At 40.2% G+C, this 19,849-nt stretch overlaps 1 protein-coding gene across 2 annotated transcripts in view; it reads right to left on the bottom strand.

Moving 5' to 3' along the window:
- Positions 1 to 1,873: 1,873 nt before the first annotated feature.
- NAALAD2 (N-acetylated alpha-linked acidic dipeptidase 2) overlaps positions 1,874 to 19,849 on the bottom strand; it is a 43,892-nt gene continuing 25,916 nt past the window's right edge. For both annotated transcript variants that reach the window (XM_074372835.1, XM_074372836.1), the window contains exons 12-19: positions 19,671 to 19,734; positions 18,247 to 18,314; positions 15,406 to 15,497; positions 14,101 to 14,191; positions 13,095 to 13,359; positions 10,199 to 10,280; positions 8,931 to 9,023; positions 1,874 to 2,298 (exon numbers count right to left, since the gene is read on the bottom strand). In XM_074372835.1, coding sequence (XP_074228936.1) covers positions 2,109 to 2,298; positions 8,931 to 9,023; positions 10,199 to 10,280; positions 13,095 to 13,359; positions 14,101 to 14,191; positions 15,406 to 15,497; positions 18,247 to 18,314; positions 19,671 to 19,734 — 945 coding nt within the window. In that variant the 3' untranslated portion in view covers positions 1,874 to 2,108. The remainder of the gene's footprint in view (positions 2,299 to 8,930; positions 9,024 to 10,198; positions 10,281 to 13,094; positions 13,360 to 14,100; positions 14,192 to 15,405; positions 15,498 to 18,246; positions 18,315 to 19,670; positions 19,735 to 19,849) is intronic.

Genomic DNA, 19,849 nt, shown 5'->3' with positions numbered 1-19,849 from the left:
AATTAAACAGTAAGTTGCAAAGGTTACTATTTTTCTCCAGACTCGTGTTTCCAACCCACACATGCCGTTTTAGCTACACACGTCTCTTCTGGAAGGCTGCCACTGGGAAGAACGTAAAAGAGATTCATAAACTTTTGTTGCATCTCCTTTAGAAATGAAATAATAGAGTTGGAGGGAAACTTAACAATCATTACTCATGAGGAAACGGATGCCCCCGAACATGTAGGGATTTCCTCAGCTGGGACAGTAGAGAAGTGTGACTTAGCACAGTAACTCAGTGTTCTCTCTGCAACATAGGGCTCTACCCTAAAATAAAGTGTATGCTAAGGTAATATGGTAATAAAGTTAAGTCTTTACATTTGCTAAAATAAATTATTTTACAAAAGTCTCATTTCATATGCTTTATGAATTTATACTTCATAAATAACATTTTATTGCTCTTTAAAGCAGAATACTCTTGCCTCTTTAAGTTAAACAAATAGAGTATATTAAAACTTACCCTGCTGATTCAGGGTCATTGCTGTCAAGGCCACTTATATATCATGGGGAATCACCACCTATTAATATTGAACATATAGGAAATGTTTGTCCCCAAGGTAGACACTCCCACTCTTGTATTAAATTGTATTGTTGGTCAGCGAACACAGGTAACAAGGGGTAGTTTCTCCTTGCAAATTTTGAGCTGTCACTTCTTATTAATTTTTGATTCTCAACTCTTTAGCTAAGTAACTGAACAACCGTGCTTTTTGAAGCTTTCATCTTATTTTGCCCATTAATTCTGAGTCTTAGGCTCTGCATGAAAGTTTGCACCTGCTGATACACTTTTCTACTCAATAGGAATCAGTACGAAGGTTTGTGGCAACAGTGGACTCGTGAACCACACAGGTTTGAACTGCATGGGTCCCGTTACACGCCGATTTTTTTTTCACCATGTACTACAGTAGTACATGATCCATGGTTGGCTGAATCCATGGATGCAGAACCAAGCGTATGGAGGGCCAGCTATAAAGTTACACACAGGCTTTCGACTGCACAGAGCGCCCCTAACACCCATGTTCTTCAGGGGTCAACTGTATTTTCTTCACCCATCACTTAGACTATTCAATACAGTTGACGTTACCGAAAGTACAGTGTTCAGTTTTTCCTTACCATTTGTATTCCACAGTGGTTTCACAAGAGGTGTGCTATTCCAGTTTCCTTGCCAGACGCCCCCCCCCTTTTTTTTGGTAATCAAATTTATTATGGTATAATTTTTACATATTTTAAGTTTACAGTTTGATTAGGATGACAAATGTATATACCTGTGTATTTATCACCCAGATCAAGATGCAGAAGACTCCCATCTTCCCAGAAAGCTTACTTATGCCTCTTTAGCCGCAGGCCTCCTCCCTGCCCCTTACTGGACCCAGGCAATCACTGTTCTAACTTCGGTCACAGATTAGCTTTGCTTCTTCATATAAACAGAATCACATACTAGGCTTTCTTTTGTGTCTGGATTCTTTCCCTCAACAATGTCTGCCAGTGAGATTACACGTATTGGCAATTACTTCATTTTTATGGCTCAGTGGTATTCCACTGTGGCCAGACCACAATCTATCCATTCATCTGTTGATGGGCATCTGTGTTATTTCCACTTGAAGCTGCTATGAACACACATGTAAGAGTCTTTCAGTGACCACGTTTTTTCTTCTCTTTAGAAATTACCTAGAAGTAGAATGTTGGAGTTATATTAAACTTTATAAGAACCTGACCGACTGTTTTCCAAAGTGACTGAACTGTGTTACATTCCTACCAGCCAGGTCTGAGAGCTCGAGTTCCTTGCCGCATTTATTTTAGGGAATTTTCAGTTACTTTATCTCTTTCTACCATATGGTTGAAGTCTTTTTGCTTTGTTTTATTAGATTAGCACTTTGATGATGAAGTTACAGATTTTTAAAAGCCAAAAATCTGTCTGCAGATGAACAAGGTGGAAGTCTAAAATCAAAACATGACATAAAAAGCAAGATTTCTGCATACTCTGGCTTCATGAGTTATCAAAAAGAAAGAAGGATTTTACCCTCAGACTTTCAGCGACACTTTTAATGGATGACCACTTGGCTGACACTTCACTATAACAATTCTTTCAGAGTCCCCGCTGCTGCTTGAATTGTAAAGGTTGCGATAGAAATCTGTTTCTTTACTTCTGCCCAGGCTGAACGAGGGTCTGCTTTATTTTCAATATCAAACATAGCATCAAAGATGCCAGGAAATGACTCTCCAGCATATTTGTTGTGGCTGCTTGGAGCAAAGATGATGTGCCTAGTAGAAAAAAACATAAAGAGGACAGGTTGAGCTAAAGAGAATATACATACTAACATTTCATATGCTTTTTCTTTACTCATTCCCTTTTGTTAGACCACATCTTGCTAAGTATTCAATGTCTGCAGTCATTTACTTCTGTTACTCCAAAATGAAAACACGCATAATTGGTTTGAGATACTTAGGTAGTCGTGTAATTGTAAGCAAAGAAAGGAGCAGACTAAGAAGCATTTCATGAATCATGTTGCCAACCCACACAGTTGGACTAATGTAGATTCTTTCCTGTTAGTTACGTGCATTAGTCCTCTGACTGCCTAGCCAGCCACAGACATCCACAAAACATGTATGTCTCGTGGATATATTTAATAAGGGAGAAGAGACTTAAAAAATTATTTTGTGTTGCTTTTTAGAGATTCAACAAGAATGACAGTTGCTCCCAGTACTCTTTAGACATTAAAAAGCAGTAAAGAAACTTGTATTCCCCAAATATCATAAATGGTAAGTATAATGAAGCCTATTCCACAAAGGTTAAATGGCTGTATCTGGGTTGCCCAGAAGGACACGCTTAGTTTCTGATCTAGCAGGAAAGTTTGCAGTTGATGACCTACTTCATCTCATAAGTAGTTTAAGAGATCAAGCCACTCTCCCCATTATGTGGAATTCTGCCTTCCTGAAAAGGACATTTTATTAAACCCTCTTATCAGGAAGTAGATCCAAAAGTTAAATCCTAGAGCTTCTTCAAGATGTAAATCTACAGTGTGAGACAATTTGGAATTCTATAAATCAGTATTAATGATCAAAGAAATAATCTAGAATTTCCAAAGTATATCAGGACTAACTGCTCTTGGCTTTTAAATTTCAATATGGCCTCATATGGCTCCTTCTTGCTAAAACAAATGTATGTGCTGAGATGGTGATAAACATTTACATTCCAATCTAACTACAAGCTGAGATCTTAGGTCATAGAATTGCTTAGTCTACGTGCCCTCTTCTGGAGAACTGCAAAGGGAGACTTTAGTATAAAATTATAGATCTAGGAATAAAATAAAGCTCGTTTGACTCATTGGCCAGGTATCTAGTACCTCTGTGGCCTTTGACAAATTACCTGACTTCTTTAAACTTGTTCCCTGTGTGTAATGATTCAGGCTTTGCCTAGAGTAGTGACTAGGGTTATGGAACCAGTTTGCCTGTGTTTGAAAATCAGAATGCTGTCATACTTACCTTGTGACCTCACACTGGTTATTTAACCTCCCTGTGCCTGTTTCTTCAACTTTGAAAAGAGGCACAATAATAGTACTGTCTTCAGCTGATTATTGTGAGAATCAAATGATGGACGGAAACCACTCCATATAGACTGACAGCTCATAAATGCTCAATAGATATTAGCTACTGTTCTGAGGCTAAATCCTTTCAATAATTCTCTCAGGTAAGAAGCAGACAGCTATAAAAGAGCTCAGACAACAGACACCACGTAATCAATTCTAACACCCCTTCATGAAAGCTTAAACTATTCTAGCTCTGTAACAACTCAAACTCTGGTCTAGTTTTTTAAGGTTTCAAGTGTATCAGGATAACACATCACTCTCCACAATGAAAATATCTGAAATACCATCTGCATTTAGAGTTGAGATCCCATTTTTTCCAACGGTTCCCTCAGTACATAGTGATTAGTAAGTGCTGCGTTACAATAATGCAAATGTTTTATATTTTCATAATCAAATTCTTTGCAGCTTTTGAAGACTGCTGCGCACCTTATTGGATGCTTACAAGAAAAGTGAGCTTTATTTAATGCTCTTTACATTACATTACAGAATGTTTGTTAGTTTTCTAGTGACCCTGTAAACAACCACCAAAAATGTAGTGGCTTTTTAAACGACATAGCTGTATTATCTTACAGGAAATATTATTTGATTGCCATTGTTGTACCAGTTTTAATGCATTACCCACAATTCAGTTAAGTTTGTGTAAGTTAATTTCAACCGGGTTTTTTAATTCTGTAATAAATACTTGTACTTCTGAACTTTTAAGATGAATGTTTAAAATATACTCCATAGGAGAAACATTTTATCTTAAAATATGTACAAATTTTCCTGATCCATATATTCATTACTAATCTCAACACTATTTATGATTTTATGATAAATACATAGAGTACTGTGGCCAGCTTCACATATTAATGCTTCCATCTCCACGAGCATGGAGTATCTTTCCATTAATTTGCATCTTCTTACAGTTTTCAGCACATGTCCTTTCACATCCTTGGTTAAATTTATTCCTAGGTATTTAATTTTTTTGATGCAATTATAAATGGGGTTTTTTTCCCTTTAATTTCTTCCTGATCATTATTAGTTTATAAAAACATCATAGATGTCTGTGTATTGATTTTGTGTCCTGCACTTCACTGAATTTGTTCATTATTTCTAATAGCTTTTTTTTTGTGGAGTCATTAGGATTTTCTATATGTGGTACCATGTCCTCTGCAGACAGTGGCAGTTTTACTTCTTCCTGATTGGGACGTCTGTTTTCCGCAGTTGCTGTGTCTAGTACTTCCAATACCGTGCTGAACAAAGTGGAGAGAGTGGGCATTCCTTGTTCCTGATCTTAAAGGAAACGCTTTCGGTTTTTCACCACTGAGTAAGATGGTAGCCTTGGGTCTGTCACAAATGGCCTATATTATGCTGAGACACATTGCCTCTATATCCAGCTTGGTGAGGCTTTTTAATCATAAGTGGATGTTTAATTTTGCTAAATATTTTTCTGTGTCTATTGAGATTGTATGATTTTTATTCCTCGTTTTGGTTGGAATTTTTTTTTCTTTCAGCACTTTGAATACATCATGCCACTCCCTTCTGATCGCAAAGTTCCTGCTGAAATATCTGCTAACAGTCTTAAGGGAGTTCTCTGGTACATAAGTTGTTTTTCCTTTGCTGCTGTTAAGATTCTCGCATCTCTACCTTTTTTGACATTTTCATTGTAGTTTGACTTGGGATGGGTGTCTTGTGGAATTGCCTGAGCTTCTTGGATTTGGATGTCTGTTTCCTTCCCCACATTAAGCAAGTTTCCAGCCTGTTCTCTTTCTTCTGGGACCTCTCTAACACGAGTGTTTTGCTTGTTGTCGTCCCACAGGTCCTTTAGGCTGTCTTCACATTCTCAGACACTTTGCACTTTTTGTTGCTCTGTTTGTGTGAGTTCCGCGGCCTGTGTCCCAGGTCATTGATTCTTCTGCTTCATCCTGTCTGCTAGTGAACCCCTCTAGTGTATCTGTCAGTTCAGTCACTGTGTTCTTTCTTTAGCTCTATGACTTCTATTTGGTACATTCTTGCATTTTTCTGTTGTTTGAAGTTCTCACTGTGTTCATCCACTCTCCTCCCACATCTGGCAGCATCTTTACTATTACTTTGAAGACTTTATCAAGTAGATTACTTATCTTTATTTCTAAGGATTTTTCCCTGAGGTTTTATCTTTTTTTAGTGGGGGATACATTCCTGTGTTTTCTCATTTTGCTAGACTCTGGGAGAGGTGGCTGTTTCATCTAATGCACAGAAATGAACACAGTCTTGATGGAGAGCCTCCTGTAGGTAAACCTTACTGTTTGACCTTTCCCAAGCTCTTGATTATCTCTCAGAACTTTGTAATTCTCAAAGCCACCTAATTTTAATAGCTCCCAACAACTGAGTGTGCTCCAGGACCCGTCAGGGCACCACAGGGGAGTATCTCAGATCCGGGCTGCCAGGAAGTCAGGCCCTCAGGCAGCAGCTTTTTAACTATCCAAATATATACCATCCTGTAGGACTGCAAGAGTAAGCCGTGGTGGCCACCAGAGCCAGGTCACGTGGAGATGTCCCCTGGGTGACAGTCACATATGTTCCAGCTCCTTTCTGGTGCGTACTGGCAAGCTGTAGCAAAGCAGAGGGAAGGTACAAAGGGGGCGTTCTCCAGCCTGTGTTCCCTGAGGGGAGCTCCGCAGGCCTCTAGACGTGCACTCGCCTGAAGTTTGCCCCTCAGGCCGAAGTTCCAGGACAAGCACACAGGTCTCGTACAGACAGACAGAGGTGTGTTCCACTCTGCGGTCTATGCAGTGACCTGGAGATGGCACCTGCCAGGCACTGACTCAAACTGCTGTGGCCCGTGGGACTCAGGAAGGCAAGCCCCACTGGCCACCAGAGCCAGGGGATGAAGGGGCAGCCCCTGCAGGGCAGCCATGAAACCTGAGGCATCAGACACGTGTCAGGACTCCCCCAGAGAGATGCTGGTTCTCTGCAGCAGGGCAGAGGAGCATGAAGACAGCACCTGCCGTCCCAGGTCCCTCTCATACCTCTGACATACGTATCCTTAGATGTGCGTTTAACCCAGAATCCGGCCCTGGAAGATGGCTCCTGGGTCCGCTGCCTTGTGCTGCGTCTGTGGGTGGAGCTGTTTAAGGGCTCTCTCCTCACAGGTTCTGGTCCTGAGGGACCCCGAGCAAAGCCAGGCCATGGAGATGTCCCCGGCCCCAGCTTCAGAAGTTGGGGTGCCAGAGAGGGGTGTAAGCGCCTTTCTGAGACAAGGTCAAGCTGGAGCGAGGCAGAGGGAGAGCGCAGACTGCTTCCACCAGCCTCTGTCCCCGAGAGCAAATAAGCAGGCTTCTAGAAATTGTCAGAACAAAAGCCTGTTCCTCAGGCCAGAGCTCCTGGACAATCACATGAGCCTCTTCCTCAGGAGGATGGGGTGTGTCTCTGTCTGCTCTCTGTGCAGTACCTTGGGGGTGGCAGTCTGCCAAGAACTATCGCCCCGACTCTTACAGCCCCGGCGGACCCAGGATCACAAGCCTCCCATCCCCCACGTCCAGAGCCAAGCCATCAAGGGGTGTCTCCTGGGTGGCAGCTGTAAAACCCAGGACGCCAGATGCAAAAACCAGAGGACCAGACACACATAAACGCCCCCCTCCAGGAGATGCTGGTGCTCTGGAGCTCAGAGAGAGGATGCATGAAGACTGTTACTTGCAGGGAGGAGGAGGGGGAAAAAAGAGGGTGCCCACCAGCTTTAGCAAGGCAGAGAAGAGCGGAAATTGGCACCCACCAGCCTCCATCTCGGAGAGCACCCCAGCAGGGCCCTGCCCCTCCAACCTGCGCCTTAAGATCAACAAGTGAATCTCTCACATAAATCTGGGAGCGTTTTCAAGGGCTGTTCTGGGCTGGGCCCTGCGGCAAGTGAGCCCCTGCAAGCCCTTTCAGGCTGAGCCGTTTCAGTTCACTCAAGCCCTTTGGTCTTACGGATGCAGCTTTGGTTCTCAAAGCCAGAAATCTGGGGGACTCGTCTCTCAGGTGCGGATGCCTGATGTGGGGTACAAAGCCTTTACTCCTTGGGGAGAAGCTCTGGGTCTGTGAGCTCCCTCCTGATTGTGGGGTGGGGTCTGCGGGGAGACTGGGTCTCAGCCTCCCCGCCTACTTCCATACGGCCTCGTTCTCCTCTGCCTGATGTGCAGGAGCTGCACAACTAGCTTTCAGGTCTTTTTCAGAGGCAAATGTTCCGTATGTAGCTGGAGATTCGGTGTGTCTGCCAGAGGTGAGTTCAGGATCTTCCGACATGGCCACCTTGAACCTCCCCTCCCCTGGCTGTAGAATGAGTATTATCATCTTTATGCTTATTTAAAAGTTCCAAACATATTTTTCAAACTGCAGTCTTTCTGGACAGCACTTTGGCAGTTACTTAATCAAATTTAAAATATGCTTATACTTTGACTCTGAAATCCTGGATATCAATAATAGAGATATTGAAATAAATTTTCAAGTAGGACTGAGGGACATCCTATAGAAGTACTTCTCATAACACTAAGTACTTGTGGAAAAAAAAATCTAATTAAAAAGTCAGCAGGGACTAAAACAAAAATCACACGTGTGAGCCATACGATGGCACACTAAGCAGCAGGTGAAAAGAGCTAAAGTTGTACATCCTGACACAGAAAGACCTCTATGATAAACTGTTACCAAAGAAAGGCAGTTGCAAAGTGGTCTATGATCCCATTTATGTAAGCACAAATGAATGAATAAATATATGTGTACGTGTGTATAAATGCAATCAAAATTTAACACTACAGCAACCATCCTCAGAAACCTGAAATGTTATATGGAAATAGGTCTAGACTTATTCTACTTGACTCTGAAGAACAGAACAGACTCAAAGGGAGAAAATGACAGGAAAATACATCTTTATGAAGAAAACTTTCTATTAAGTAGACTTATCCTAAAATGGAGTGAGCCTGCTCATGTGGTAGTAAACTTCGCACCACTGGAGAATTCAAACGGTGGCTGGTACAACTCTGAGACCCTGCAGAAAAGATCCACACAGAAGGCTAAGCCGCGTGAACTCTGAGCTCCGCTTTAAAACGCTGCGGCCTTTAGATTTTGTTAGAGTTCTTTCTCAACTATGACCTCCCATTTACACCTGCATCAAAGCAATAAATAATATGAAATTGATTTTTCTGATATTACAAATTATAATGTTACGCATAATCTTACCCACATTCTCTCCGGATATATATATCCACTTTCCACTCAGCAGATCACAGGAATTTCAAACAGATTCGGGTATGCTGGTTTTGGTCACAGTGACATATCTGGTGTCCTTCACTGGAACACCTGTTGCTCCCTTACCTGTAGAACGGCCTCCCTGGTAAGCCGAGGGGATCGATGAACGCTCTTTCCAGGAGCATCAGCTGGTCATTCACGATTCTCACTGCAGTGGGGCTTTGAGAATAACAAACAGATGATTAAAACCCTTACCATGGAACTGGATCTTTAAATAAAAAATCTTCTAAAATCATAGTTGTTTTTTTTTTTAAAGAAAATGCGTATTAAACACACAGTAAAGCTCATATGATAAGCTACCTATAACAACAGGGGCATCTTTCTAATTTTTATAACAAGCAGAGGGAACTATTGGAAAATGGTTTGTTTTGTTTTTCAGGACCACAGACTGATCAGAAAGAACTGAAAGGCACTTGTAATTCATTGCAGGAGGAAAGCCAGGCTCCTGCAAAGGCAGACAGGGCAGGCCATCAAGCTGTTCCTGATACCCCGTTTCGTTCTGCTGTGGAAGAGTGGAGCAGAATAAAGGCTGAACAGCACAGAATGAGGGAAAGACGCAGGAGCCTGCAAGGAAGGAGGGAGACAGCTGCACCTCATGGGCAGGGAGGCCCTTTCCCACTTGGAGTCTGCAAGCTCCCTGGGGGGCTGCATGGGTTCCCGGGGCTGTCCCACAACCCAAGGGGGAGAGAGGCCCCTCCCAGTGACAGACACAGCTTTCTGCCTGTATAGGACGGGGGGAGCTTATTCTGATGGTATCTGAAAAAAGAAAGAAATGTGACAAGGACTATTACATGGAACAACTTATGCTTGTTAAATAATCCCTTCAGTTATACCTTTTAAATTATTTTTCAATGTAAAAGTGGCAAGAGGTTAAATTTAATGCAAAAATAAAGTAATAGGAAAAAAAATGTTCTACACTGTTCACAGGAGTATTGGGACTGGAGTAAAATGTGCTACAAATGCACTTAAACCCACAGACTTAGGAATTAACAGCTCTAGTCAGAATCCTTATCATACAAAGTCCTAAAGACATGTCACTTTGGCCCTTGTCTTGGGGTGAGTTTTTAGTCTGCCATTTAACAGCCATGATCCTCAAACTTTAATGTGAATACAAACCACCCGGAGTCTTGTTAAAGTGCAGAGTTCTAATTCAGCAGGTCCTGGCGGGGTCTGAGATTCTGCCTTCCTAACAGCTCCCCAGCTAATGCTGGTGCTACTTGACAGACAGACCGTGACCTGAGCAGCAGGGACTCAGCGCTCAGTGCTTCTGCGAGTGTGCACAGTTCATTCCAGTCACCACGCTGCTTTCTAAACAGTAGGGAAACTTAACTTACTTATTAAGATCAACTCCTGCAAGTCTTCTGTGAAAATCTGATGCAGCCTCTGAGAAGTTTCTCACAGCAGAAAATAAGGCATCTTTTTAAAAAAATTAAAAAGTAGAAGGGAAATTAGTAAGTACAAGTGATTTCAAAGGTTCATTTTCCTGCCCTCCCTCCCCGTTCCAGGTTGTTTATGGATGAACAGAGATTGAAGCCACTTTTTTACTGAGTCTTCTTACAGATTCATGGAAATTATTAGAAAGTATTGCAACAAAGATAATGTATAAAACTGAAAATGGCAAAAATTGAAATAATGAATTTCAAGAGTCCAGAACATAAATTCCTTTTAACTCAATTTATCTGAAAACCAGCATTCATTCAATACATATTTATATGAAGACGACATGCCAGCCACTGGATACAGCTATAAATGAGCTATGTTCCTGTAATTATTACAGAGTAAAACAATGCCAATTTCAGTTTTTAAGCAGTATGTTTAAGAGCTTGTTTAAAGCATAACCTATGACAAGCTGATACATTGAAACTCTGAGAACTAGAACCCAGTTTGGTCTAGGCAATCTTTTTTTTTTTTTAAAGAGCTGATTTCTTTTTCTTTCCAGTTTTATTAAGGCACAATTGACATTAGCACTGTATACTTTTTTTTAAGAGGGAGGTGATTAGGTTTTATTTATATTTTTAATGGAAACTGGGGCTTGAACCCAGGACCACATGCTTGCTAGGCACACGCTCTACCACGGAGCTATTCCCTCCTCCCTAGTCAATCTTCAGTTTACAAAATTTCTAAGGAAAAGGATTAGGTTCTCAGTATATCATTTTTTTTTTATTACAACAAACTGTTTATCATTTTCATTCTTTTCTAAACTGAACATTACCATATGATATTGATTTGTTCCTTGCATTAATCCTGTGATGCAGGAGATACAATATTCATTTTGTAGATGAAGCATCATGGCTCCAGACATGGGATTTCTATCAGGTCACAAAGCAAGGAAGTAGTGCGTTCAGCCTAAGTACATTCAGTGTACGAAACAAGATCTCTTGGGGTCTAGAGATTCTTTGAGATACAGTCATAGTTGTTTTTTAAATCACGTACAAATCAAACAATCTAATAGTAGATATTATGGAAGCTAAGGGAAAAGAGTGTTGAAGGAATTTTAAATTTCAAATGAAGCACCGAAGTCAAAATAGAGAAGAATCAAAGCACGTCCCTGGGATTTAGTGACACGAGTAAATGACAGCTTTGGAAAGGGCACTTGCAGTAGTGAGCAGGGACACAAGACCGTGCAGTGCATGGTGGTGCCAGGTAAAGAAGTGGAGGCAGGAAGTGGGGACTGGATATCCATCTATCCATCCTTCCGTTCCTCATTCCTCCTTCAATACAATGTCTGAGGGACTGCTGGCTGACGTTAGATGAAGGTTTTGGCTGTGAAGGAAGCAGGGCACGTTGGGTAGGAGAAATGTTTCTAAGATGGAAAAGATATGAGAAGGTTTAATGCTGACGGACAGTCAGCAACAGAGATGGAGAGTCTGAGACTATGAGGGAGAAACAAGAGCAGCCTCGGTCGCTCAGAAAGTCTGCAAGGACTCCTGCACCAGGGGAGTCCTGCACTGTAACTGTCATCTGTCTCTTGACTGGACTCTGACTTGCACAAATTGATAAAAGCTAATTCACCAAAAATACACGGGGCACTTAGGAAAAGAACTGGGTGCTGGCCGGCACGGGACTGTGAAGCCCGCCTGCGGCAGGCTCTGCTGAGGGCTCCATCTCTCTTCATTTCCCCCGTCCCCGGGCGATTCTCCGATCATATCGACGTAAGCACAATTTCCTTTGCTTCATTTTATGTCTTGATCTTATGGCCTGCTGCTCATCCTAACTTTCCAAAATCACCAATTCTTATGCAATTATGCTCAAAGGCCGTTACTGAGCCCCTGTGTGACTCCCGGTGCTCCTGTGCGCTCCCTGTGCGCCAGTGACCAGCGCACCCCTGGCATTCTGGCTTCTCCTTCCTCCCGTGAGATGTCAGGCTCTTTGAGGATAGTGATTCTTTCTTAAACTTCCTTATGCCTCCCAGGACATGACACAGCACTTGGTACACAGTAGGCACTCAGTACACATTTGATAATTTTGGCACATACTAAGATTATATACTCCCAGAACAATAAAAGAAAATGGTTATAATAAAACAGTAGTAATAGCTAACATTATGAGCACTGTCAGTCAACAAATATATATATTTACTATTTCACTCATCATAAAACTGACACACAGAGGGGTTAAGTAACTTTCCCAAGGTCACACAGTGACTACATATTAGAGCCAGGATTTGAACCAGGAAACTGCTTCCAGACCCAATGCTCCAACTCTTTCCTACCCTACACTACACTCTGTTTCATCTCTGCTTTGTAGGAGATCCATGATGTGGAACAGCAGCCACAAAACGGCTGAACACAAAAGAAAGAATGCTTAAAACTGTGGAAAGTCCTCCACGTAGATAAACGCTAAGATACATGCAGTAAAAATAATGGTAATTCTAATACATATATGCATGGAATTGATTTTCTCTACTTTTCAATCTTTGTGTAATATTGTTATATTTTTACAGTATTGTTCTTATAACAATAAATATATTTTTAAAGGCAGCAATATAAGGAAAATATTTACCAACCCAATGTTTGTAGCAGCAACTTAGCAAAATGGATCATCCTACAGATATCAAACTAAATCACATTTTTAATAGGTGTTTAAGGTTTTTGTTTTCTAGAAGTCAGGATTAATAAATGAGGCATGGATGCATTCTAGGACGAAATACTATGTATTAGTGACAATAGGAGATATTATCTTAAAGCTCTAACTTAATGATTATAAGATATCTGCCCCACCACTTCTTACCAAATGATACTCCATGGTCTCTCAATTCTTGGTCATGTTTCTTAGCTAAATTGTAGATACTTGTTGCATAGTTTTGCAAAGCTTTTGCATAGTCTTGAACATTGAAAGGAATGATCTGAGAGTCTGCAAGCTCATACACCAGTGCTCCTCGTAACTGTGCCACAGCAAGCTGTTTGCTAAACGTGGGGTCATAAAACTTCTCTACCAATTCAAACGTCTCGTAAATTGTATGGTACATTGGATAGCTGCTGTAAGTGTCTGTTTTCTTAAAAAAGGGAGGGGGGGACAAGTACAGACAAACATTAAATATTCAAATGATAATATCTGATAGAATCATAAAATGAATGCATTAAAAATACAACCACATGGCGCCAAGTTTCTTACAATGGAGTAAAAAAAGTTAAGTCTAATTAACTAAAACCCTATCACCAAATGTACGCCAAGTTAAAATTTTACCATCATTCACTTTACAATTCACATAATCTTCATTCATATTACTGCTTCTTGAAATTTTTTCTTATTGTTTATCTGATAACTAAAATTAAGGAGCACATACTCAAACTGCATATCAACACAGTTTTAAATTATCAATTGACTGGGAATGAAAAGTTCTGGGCAGCTAAGTATCGACGTAGCTGAAGGATTATTCAGTTGACACTTGAGCAATATGGGTTAGAACTGCAGGGGTTCACCTACACGCAGATTTTTTTTTTCAGTAAACACATACTACACTCCTACACAATCCTGACCGTAAAGTCAGCTGAGGACCTCACACCACCCTGTCAACCACCACTTCACTGAACACCCTGGCAGTGAAAATTCACAAAACAATCCAAATTATTGCCCAGCCCATGTACAGCGGGCCCTGCAGTCTATCTCTATCCCTGAAATTCTTCCCAGGACACATATCCACCCAGTGTCTCGTGCCAAACGACTAAATGACAGGATTCCTAGCAAAATCACTGTGGACGAGGTGCTGTGTGTCCAAAATGGCAAAGTGGCTTACCCTGTTCTTAGTGTAACGGGCTCTGCCTGAAGCAATTCCAAGCCTCTGAAAATAAGCTTCAAAATCACTTCCGGATCCCAGCTTGCTGATTCTAAATGTAAAATATAACACACACACACACGCACAGGAAGAAACAAATGCATGAATAAAGTTAAACAGATGGGGCAATGAATCCTGTCCCAAGAATTGCAGGGAATTGCATGGCATGTTTATAAAAATTAGGAAAAGGTATATTCCACACCCTCAAGACACTTTCCTATCATCTCCTGGACACGGGTGTGATAAACCCACAAATCGGCAATGACTACAGCCAGAGCTGGGCAGTGACACCAAATGTGGCAGCCTGGTAGCCACGCTCTCTTCCGGCAGCATCTGTGGCACTTGTTTCCAGGGAAAAACAATTAAGATATGATCTGCCTTCAGAGAACTACTGTCTATTAAGAAAATTGCCATGAGAAAGCCTATATTTAAGATTATGAAGAATCTAAATGTGCCTCAGTTTATTTCACTAATAAATTTAATTACAATATATTTCTTTACCTATAATTAAAAAGCCACAACGTACATATATACATTATATACATATATATAAATACAACGTAATGACACAGAAAATTTTCATTCAGAAATGGTAAGTCAGAAAAAAAAAACGGTAAGTCAGTAAGACAGAATATAAAATTACATATACAGTAAGAACCTAACTATATACTTCCAAACTATTAGACATGTTTTTGAGATTGAGATCTTGGATGTTTTTAAACCTTTTTTCTACTCGGGTATTTTTTTGACTAAGCATTTAAAACTTTTATAATGGAAATATGTTTAAACTTTCACAAGACTTAATATGAAATTAAGCTATCAACTGCTACTGTCAACTGCTGGATTTAGAAACAGTATTGTAGTAGAAAACAAATACAAATCCAAGAACATTGCTGTTGTATAAATTAGAACTAAAAAAATAAATTAATATTTGCATAAAATCTAAACTAATTACAGGTAGACATAATTTGATGGCTACTGATAATGCCCCTTAGTAAATTTAGAAATTATCCATCATTTGTCTTTTTAATTTATCAGTATCATTTGAAGTTATATTTATTCATGCATTTAATACATATCTGAATGTAATTTTATGCAAGAATGCAAAATAACGCCTAATCTTTTTATTAAAAACTTGCAATACGAGACGTATCTGCTCTCTCAAATTATTGAGACATCTGAGAATTGCATGTCTGGAGAAAGAAGGGGCAAAGGAAAACTCAAAAATTGCTCCTCTGGTAGAAAATATACATACAAGTAATTTACCTGGGCAAAGTTTTATTTTCCGGTGAAGGGTCCTTTTCCAACCAGCTTTCATAAAGTGATTTACTCTCAAAACCATCATCGGGGCTGGAGATCTGGAAGCGTAAGTCAAACACTGGGAATGAGAGGCAGAACCACCGAACTTACGCCAATGTAAAACCACACGTTAGCTAATATCGCCCTCTACTTTTACCTATATGTACATTTGAGTATCATATTCTTTATAGAGAAATATGCTCTTACAAATGGCAAGGAAAAAAATCCAGCCCAGATTCTTGTTCATTTATTTCTAATTCTGCCATGTCCCTAGGAAAAAAAAACTCCTGCTTATTCTGGTAAACTTTTTAATAGCGTTTCAGATTTTTAACACGTGTCATCACTTTAATGTTTAGCACCTCAGATGTCTTTTACTGGGAAGTCACTGGGGGAAATCCTCAGATACAGAATATTTACTTTAGTAAACTGCTTTTGTCCAAGATGACCTACAATGAGGCCTTGGGGCAATCGACAGATATTAAGAAGCTAAGCTTGAAACTGTCAATATAAATCCTGGTTTTTCGGTCAAGCGGGGTGAGAAGAAATCTTTTTCTTTTCAGTTTTATCAGGTAGAATTATCACAATTTGACTGCACACACATATTCTGCATGGTAATACATGTACACAGTATACTGCATATTTTTTTTTTTTTGTAGTTTATATGTATGTACTTATCAGTGTTTTCTCGGTGTTCTGCTTCCCCTTTAAGCCCCAGTTTCTCACACATGGAAATGAGGATAAAGGCGCCCATCGTAACACTAACATCATCTCCCCCGACACCATCTCAGGCCTTTCACAGAGCTGGCTGGTTATTCCCTCATCATCGCACACCAGGTCCTCAGCTTAAAATCAGTCTTGATGCTCCACCGAGGCCTCCCCTTCCCCACCAGCTTGTTGGAGCTGCTGGGATGTTCTGCCCACTTCCAGCCAGATGACTGGGCTCTGCTCTCTCCTCTGCTCCTGCCCACTTGGAATAGCTGAGACCCGGCTCCAATGCCTCCATCCTGCTTAGACTGAATTACCTGCAAAATCCTCCTCACTTTCTGGATTCACACTCTGGCGGTTCCAGCACCAGCCAGAGCTGTGTGTCTTTGGCTTGGGCAGCCTGGATCAGCTCGTCTGTCTCAGCCATCCACACGGTCACAACTGCTGGTCCTCCCCCATTATTCCCACCCTCACGTTCCTTTCTTGCTTCTCTCAGGCAGCTGCCTTTCCCTCTAAGCTCAGCCCTCTTCACCACCCCCACCCTCTCCCCAGGTCACCAGCATGGTTTGTGCCAACACACTCAGGGTGATAAAATTATAATCATCTGTTTACAGGCGGATAAGGCTCCTTTTTCTACTGGGTTTTGGTATGGCCACAGATAAGCATCTGCCTTTGTACAAAGGGGACAGACCTAAACTTCTCCATCTTGGCCTTAAATTCTTACTACCCCTCCGATCAAAGGCAGGAGCCTCCTCTATAGGACAGAGATTAAATGCATCTCCTGAGAAGGATTCTCCCATATGGATTGTCTTTACAGTTTGCTTTTAGATAAGATGTTTTTAATAGGACATTCCAATGAGAGGATGCTCACTTGGGAGAAGGAGATGTTAAAGACACTGACAGTGAAAAGGACAGGGCAAGACGAAGGGCGACTGGGAAACAGGACCCACAGAGAGGGGATGCCTACTTCCCACTGTCATCCAAGTGATACCTACTTGAAAGAAACGTTTCTATAGTTAAATTCTGTAACAGGGGACTGTTTAAATAAAGCACATAGATACTCAACGAATAGATTACATAATTTTTAGTGATTCAGAGTGCATTAGAGTTTTCAGAGTACTTTTAACATCAATAACTAACAGTTATAAAATCCCTGTATGCCAAATAAGCATGCAGAATCATTTCCATCTTGCTTTTAGACTTACTACAGCTTAACCTGTTCACCGCATTGACACAGAGTAATCTTTGTAACGAACAAATATGATAACGTACAAGCTTGTTAGAGATTCTTTAGTTTCTCCATCACCAGATTTATGAACATTTGGGCCTGTCTGTCGGGCCCCATTTCTTACCAGCTTTTTCACCAATACGTTATGCTTAGGTCATATTGCGTTACCTAACAGGTCAGGAAATACGTTCTTTCACACAACCACATCTTTTTTAGGTCCTGTGTCCTCTGCTGGGAAACCTGCTCCCCTACTTTCACATCCTTCCATTTTACAGCCAACCACTAATTTTTCCGTGAACACCCTCTAATGCTTCCCAACCTCCCCAGCTACCCCAGGGTTTTAGCTTCTCTCTTCCATAATTATTCTCCATTGTATACAGTATCCATGTTCTAGGGAAGTATGATTCCTCATTTACAGGTCTGTCTCCTCCCTATATTACAAAGTATTTGGATTAAGCAACTGTATCCTTTTATCACTAGAATTCATTTCATAGGGCCTGACCTATAGTAACCACATGATGAATACTTGCTGAATGAATGAATGAACAGCCAAGGCAATCTTCACAGCCAAGGCTTTCCCATCCCAGCTCAGTGTTCTTCCTGTTAGATCAAAATGACTCTGCCACGTGAAACCATAGACCCTACACATTACAACAAACGTTCACGATTATTAAGAACTATTATTAGAACAGAGACTAGCACTACTATTTTCATAGTTAGGTCACATAAGTAGTGTATTAAAGATTTTGTTCTGATTTGTTATTTATACAAACCAGCTATGTCTGTCAATAGTTTAAATATCAGTAAATTTAGAAAACAAGAGGTATTCATTTATGTACTCATCAGAAAACATTAAGGCAGATCTATTTACATACCTCTTTTGTCAGCTTATACACCAGCTGGAAAAGAAGGGGTGTACAGTCAACTCTGAGAGTATAATTGCCTGAAAAATAAACAAAGCAGAGTATTTTAATACTTCCAAATGAATTTCCAACCTATATTTAATTCTAACTTTATTCTCTAATTATAAACAAGATATAACAGACTTCAAATTGAAGGCATCATTCCTGGAGAATTAAAAACAGGGTGGAACCTAGAGATTTATCACATTAAGTGAAATAAGTCAGATAGAAAGACAAATATCAGATGATATCATTTATATGTGAAATCTTAAAAAAAAAGAAAAGATCAAATGAACTTATTTACAAACCAGAAATAGACTCACAGACATGGAAAACAAACTATGGTTACCCAAGGGAAAAGGGGTGAGGGGAGGGATAAATTAGGAGTTTGGGATTAACATATACACACTACTATATATAAAATAGATAAACAAGTTCATACTGTAGAGCACAGGGAACTATATTCAATATCTTGTAATAACCTGTAATAGAGAAGAATCTGAAAAAGAATATATATATGTGTATATATATGTGTGTGTACACACACACACACACAACTGAATAACTTTGCTGTACACCTGAAACTAACAAACATTATAAATCAAATATACTTCAATAAAAACAAATACATTTTTAAAATAGATACCTAAGTAGGTAGGTAGGTAGATAGACAGTCTGGCTAAAACTTAAAAAAAAAAAAAAAAAAAAAAGGTGGAAATAATTCTTCAGGAGTAAGAGAGGCTTATGTACACACTCAGGATGGAAGACGGCAGAGGCAGACTTTGCTGCTAAGGCAGCGGCTCCCACCGTCCTAGTAAGGGTCGTTGTTCATCACAGCCGTAGCACTTAGGGGGTCTTTGGCAAAAGAAATGGTAAGGCCACAATGTTCATTTCTCATTCATTCATTCAACTCAGTATCAAGACATTAGATTAGAGCAGGTCAGAAACTACTAAGTGTCCTGGGACACTCGTCTAGAAATAATCAAAATACAATGGAAGCCTAGGGATACACACGCCACGTGTCAGGGTCAAAAGGAAGTCTATAGTCTTGGCTTACTTCAAAGTTGTTCCAGTACATACAGGAAGTATTTCTGTATGAAACATTGTAGCCCAAATTTTAAAAATATCTCCACAGGAAGAATGTGATTAAATACTAGTTTTAAGTAGTAGACCAAGATAGGCAAACGGTAAATGTACTAAGGAAATTAGGACCAACAGCTTAGTTATGAATCATATTGATTCATTTGAATCATTAATGATTTTCTCTCTGGTAAAATGGAAAATGGAGATATTGAGGCATCTTACAGAAAGAGGATAATCTTAGATAGTTTACAAGTTGGAGTCGATAGACTTAAATGCTGGTATACTATTTAATAACAATCTGAAATAAAATTTACCTTCTATGGATGAATCTGCGTTGATATAGGCAACCCCTCTCTCCTGAAGTGTTTTCACATTCTCCTGTGGTTGAAGCAAAGCTGTCACTTAACTCACACCATTTACAATTGTGGAAATATCAACAACATAAACAAATTAATTCAGTAAAAGGATGGTCTGCAAATACCATTATAAATCA

The sequence above is a fragment of the Camelus bactrianus genome, chromosome 10 (genome assembly GCF_048773025.1).
Source record: "Camelus bactrianus isolate YW-2024 breed Bactrian camel chromosome 10, ASM4877302v1, whole genome shotgun sequence".
NCBI classification, from domain to species: Eukaryota; Metazoa; Chordata; class Mammalia; order Artiodactyla; family Camelidae; genus Camelus; species Camelus bactrianus.
Note: the sequence above shows the minus strand (reverse complement) of the source record. Positions and strands in the feature narration are given on the sequence as shown.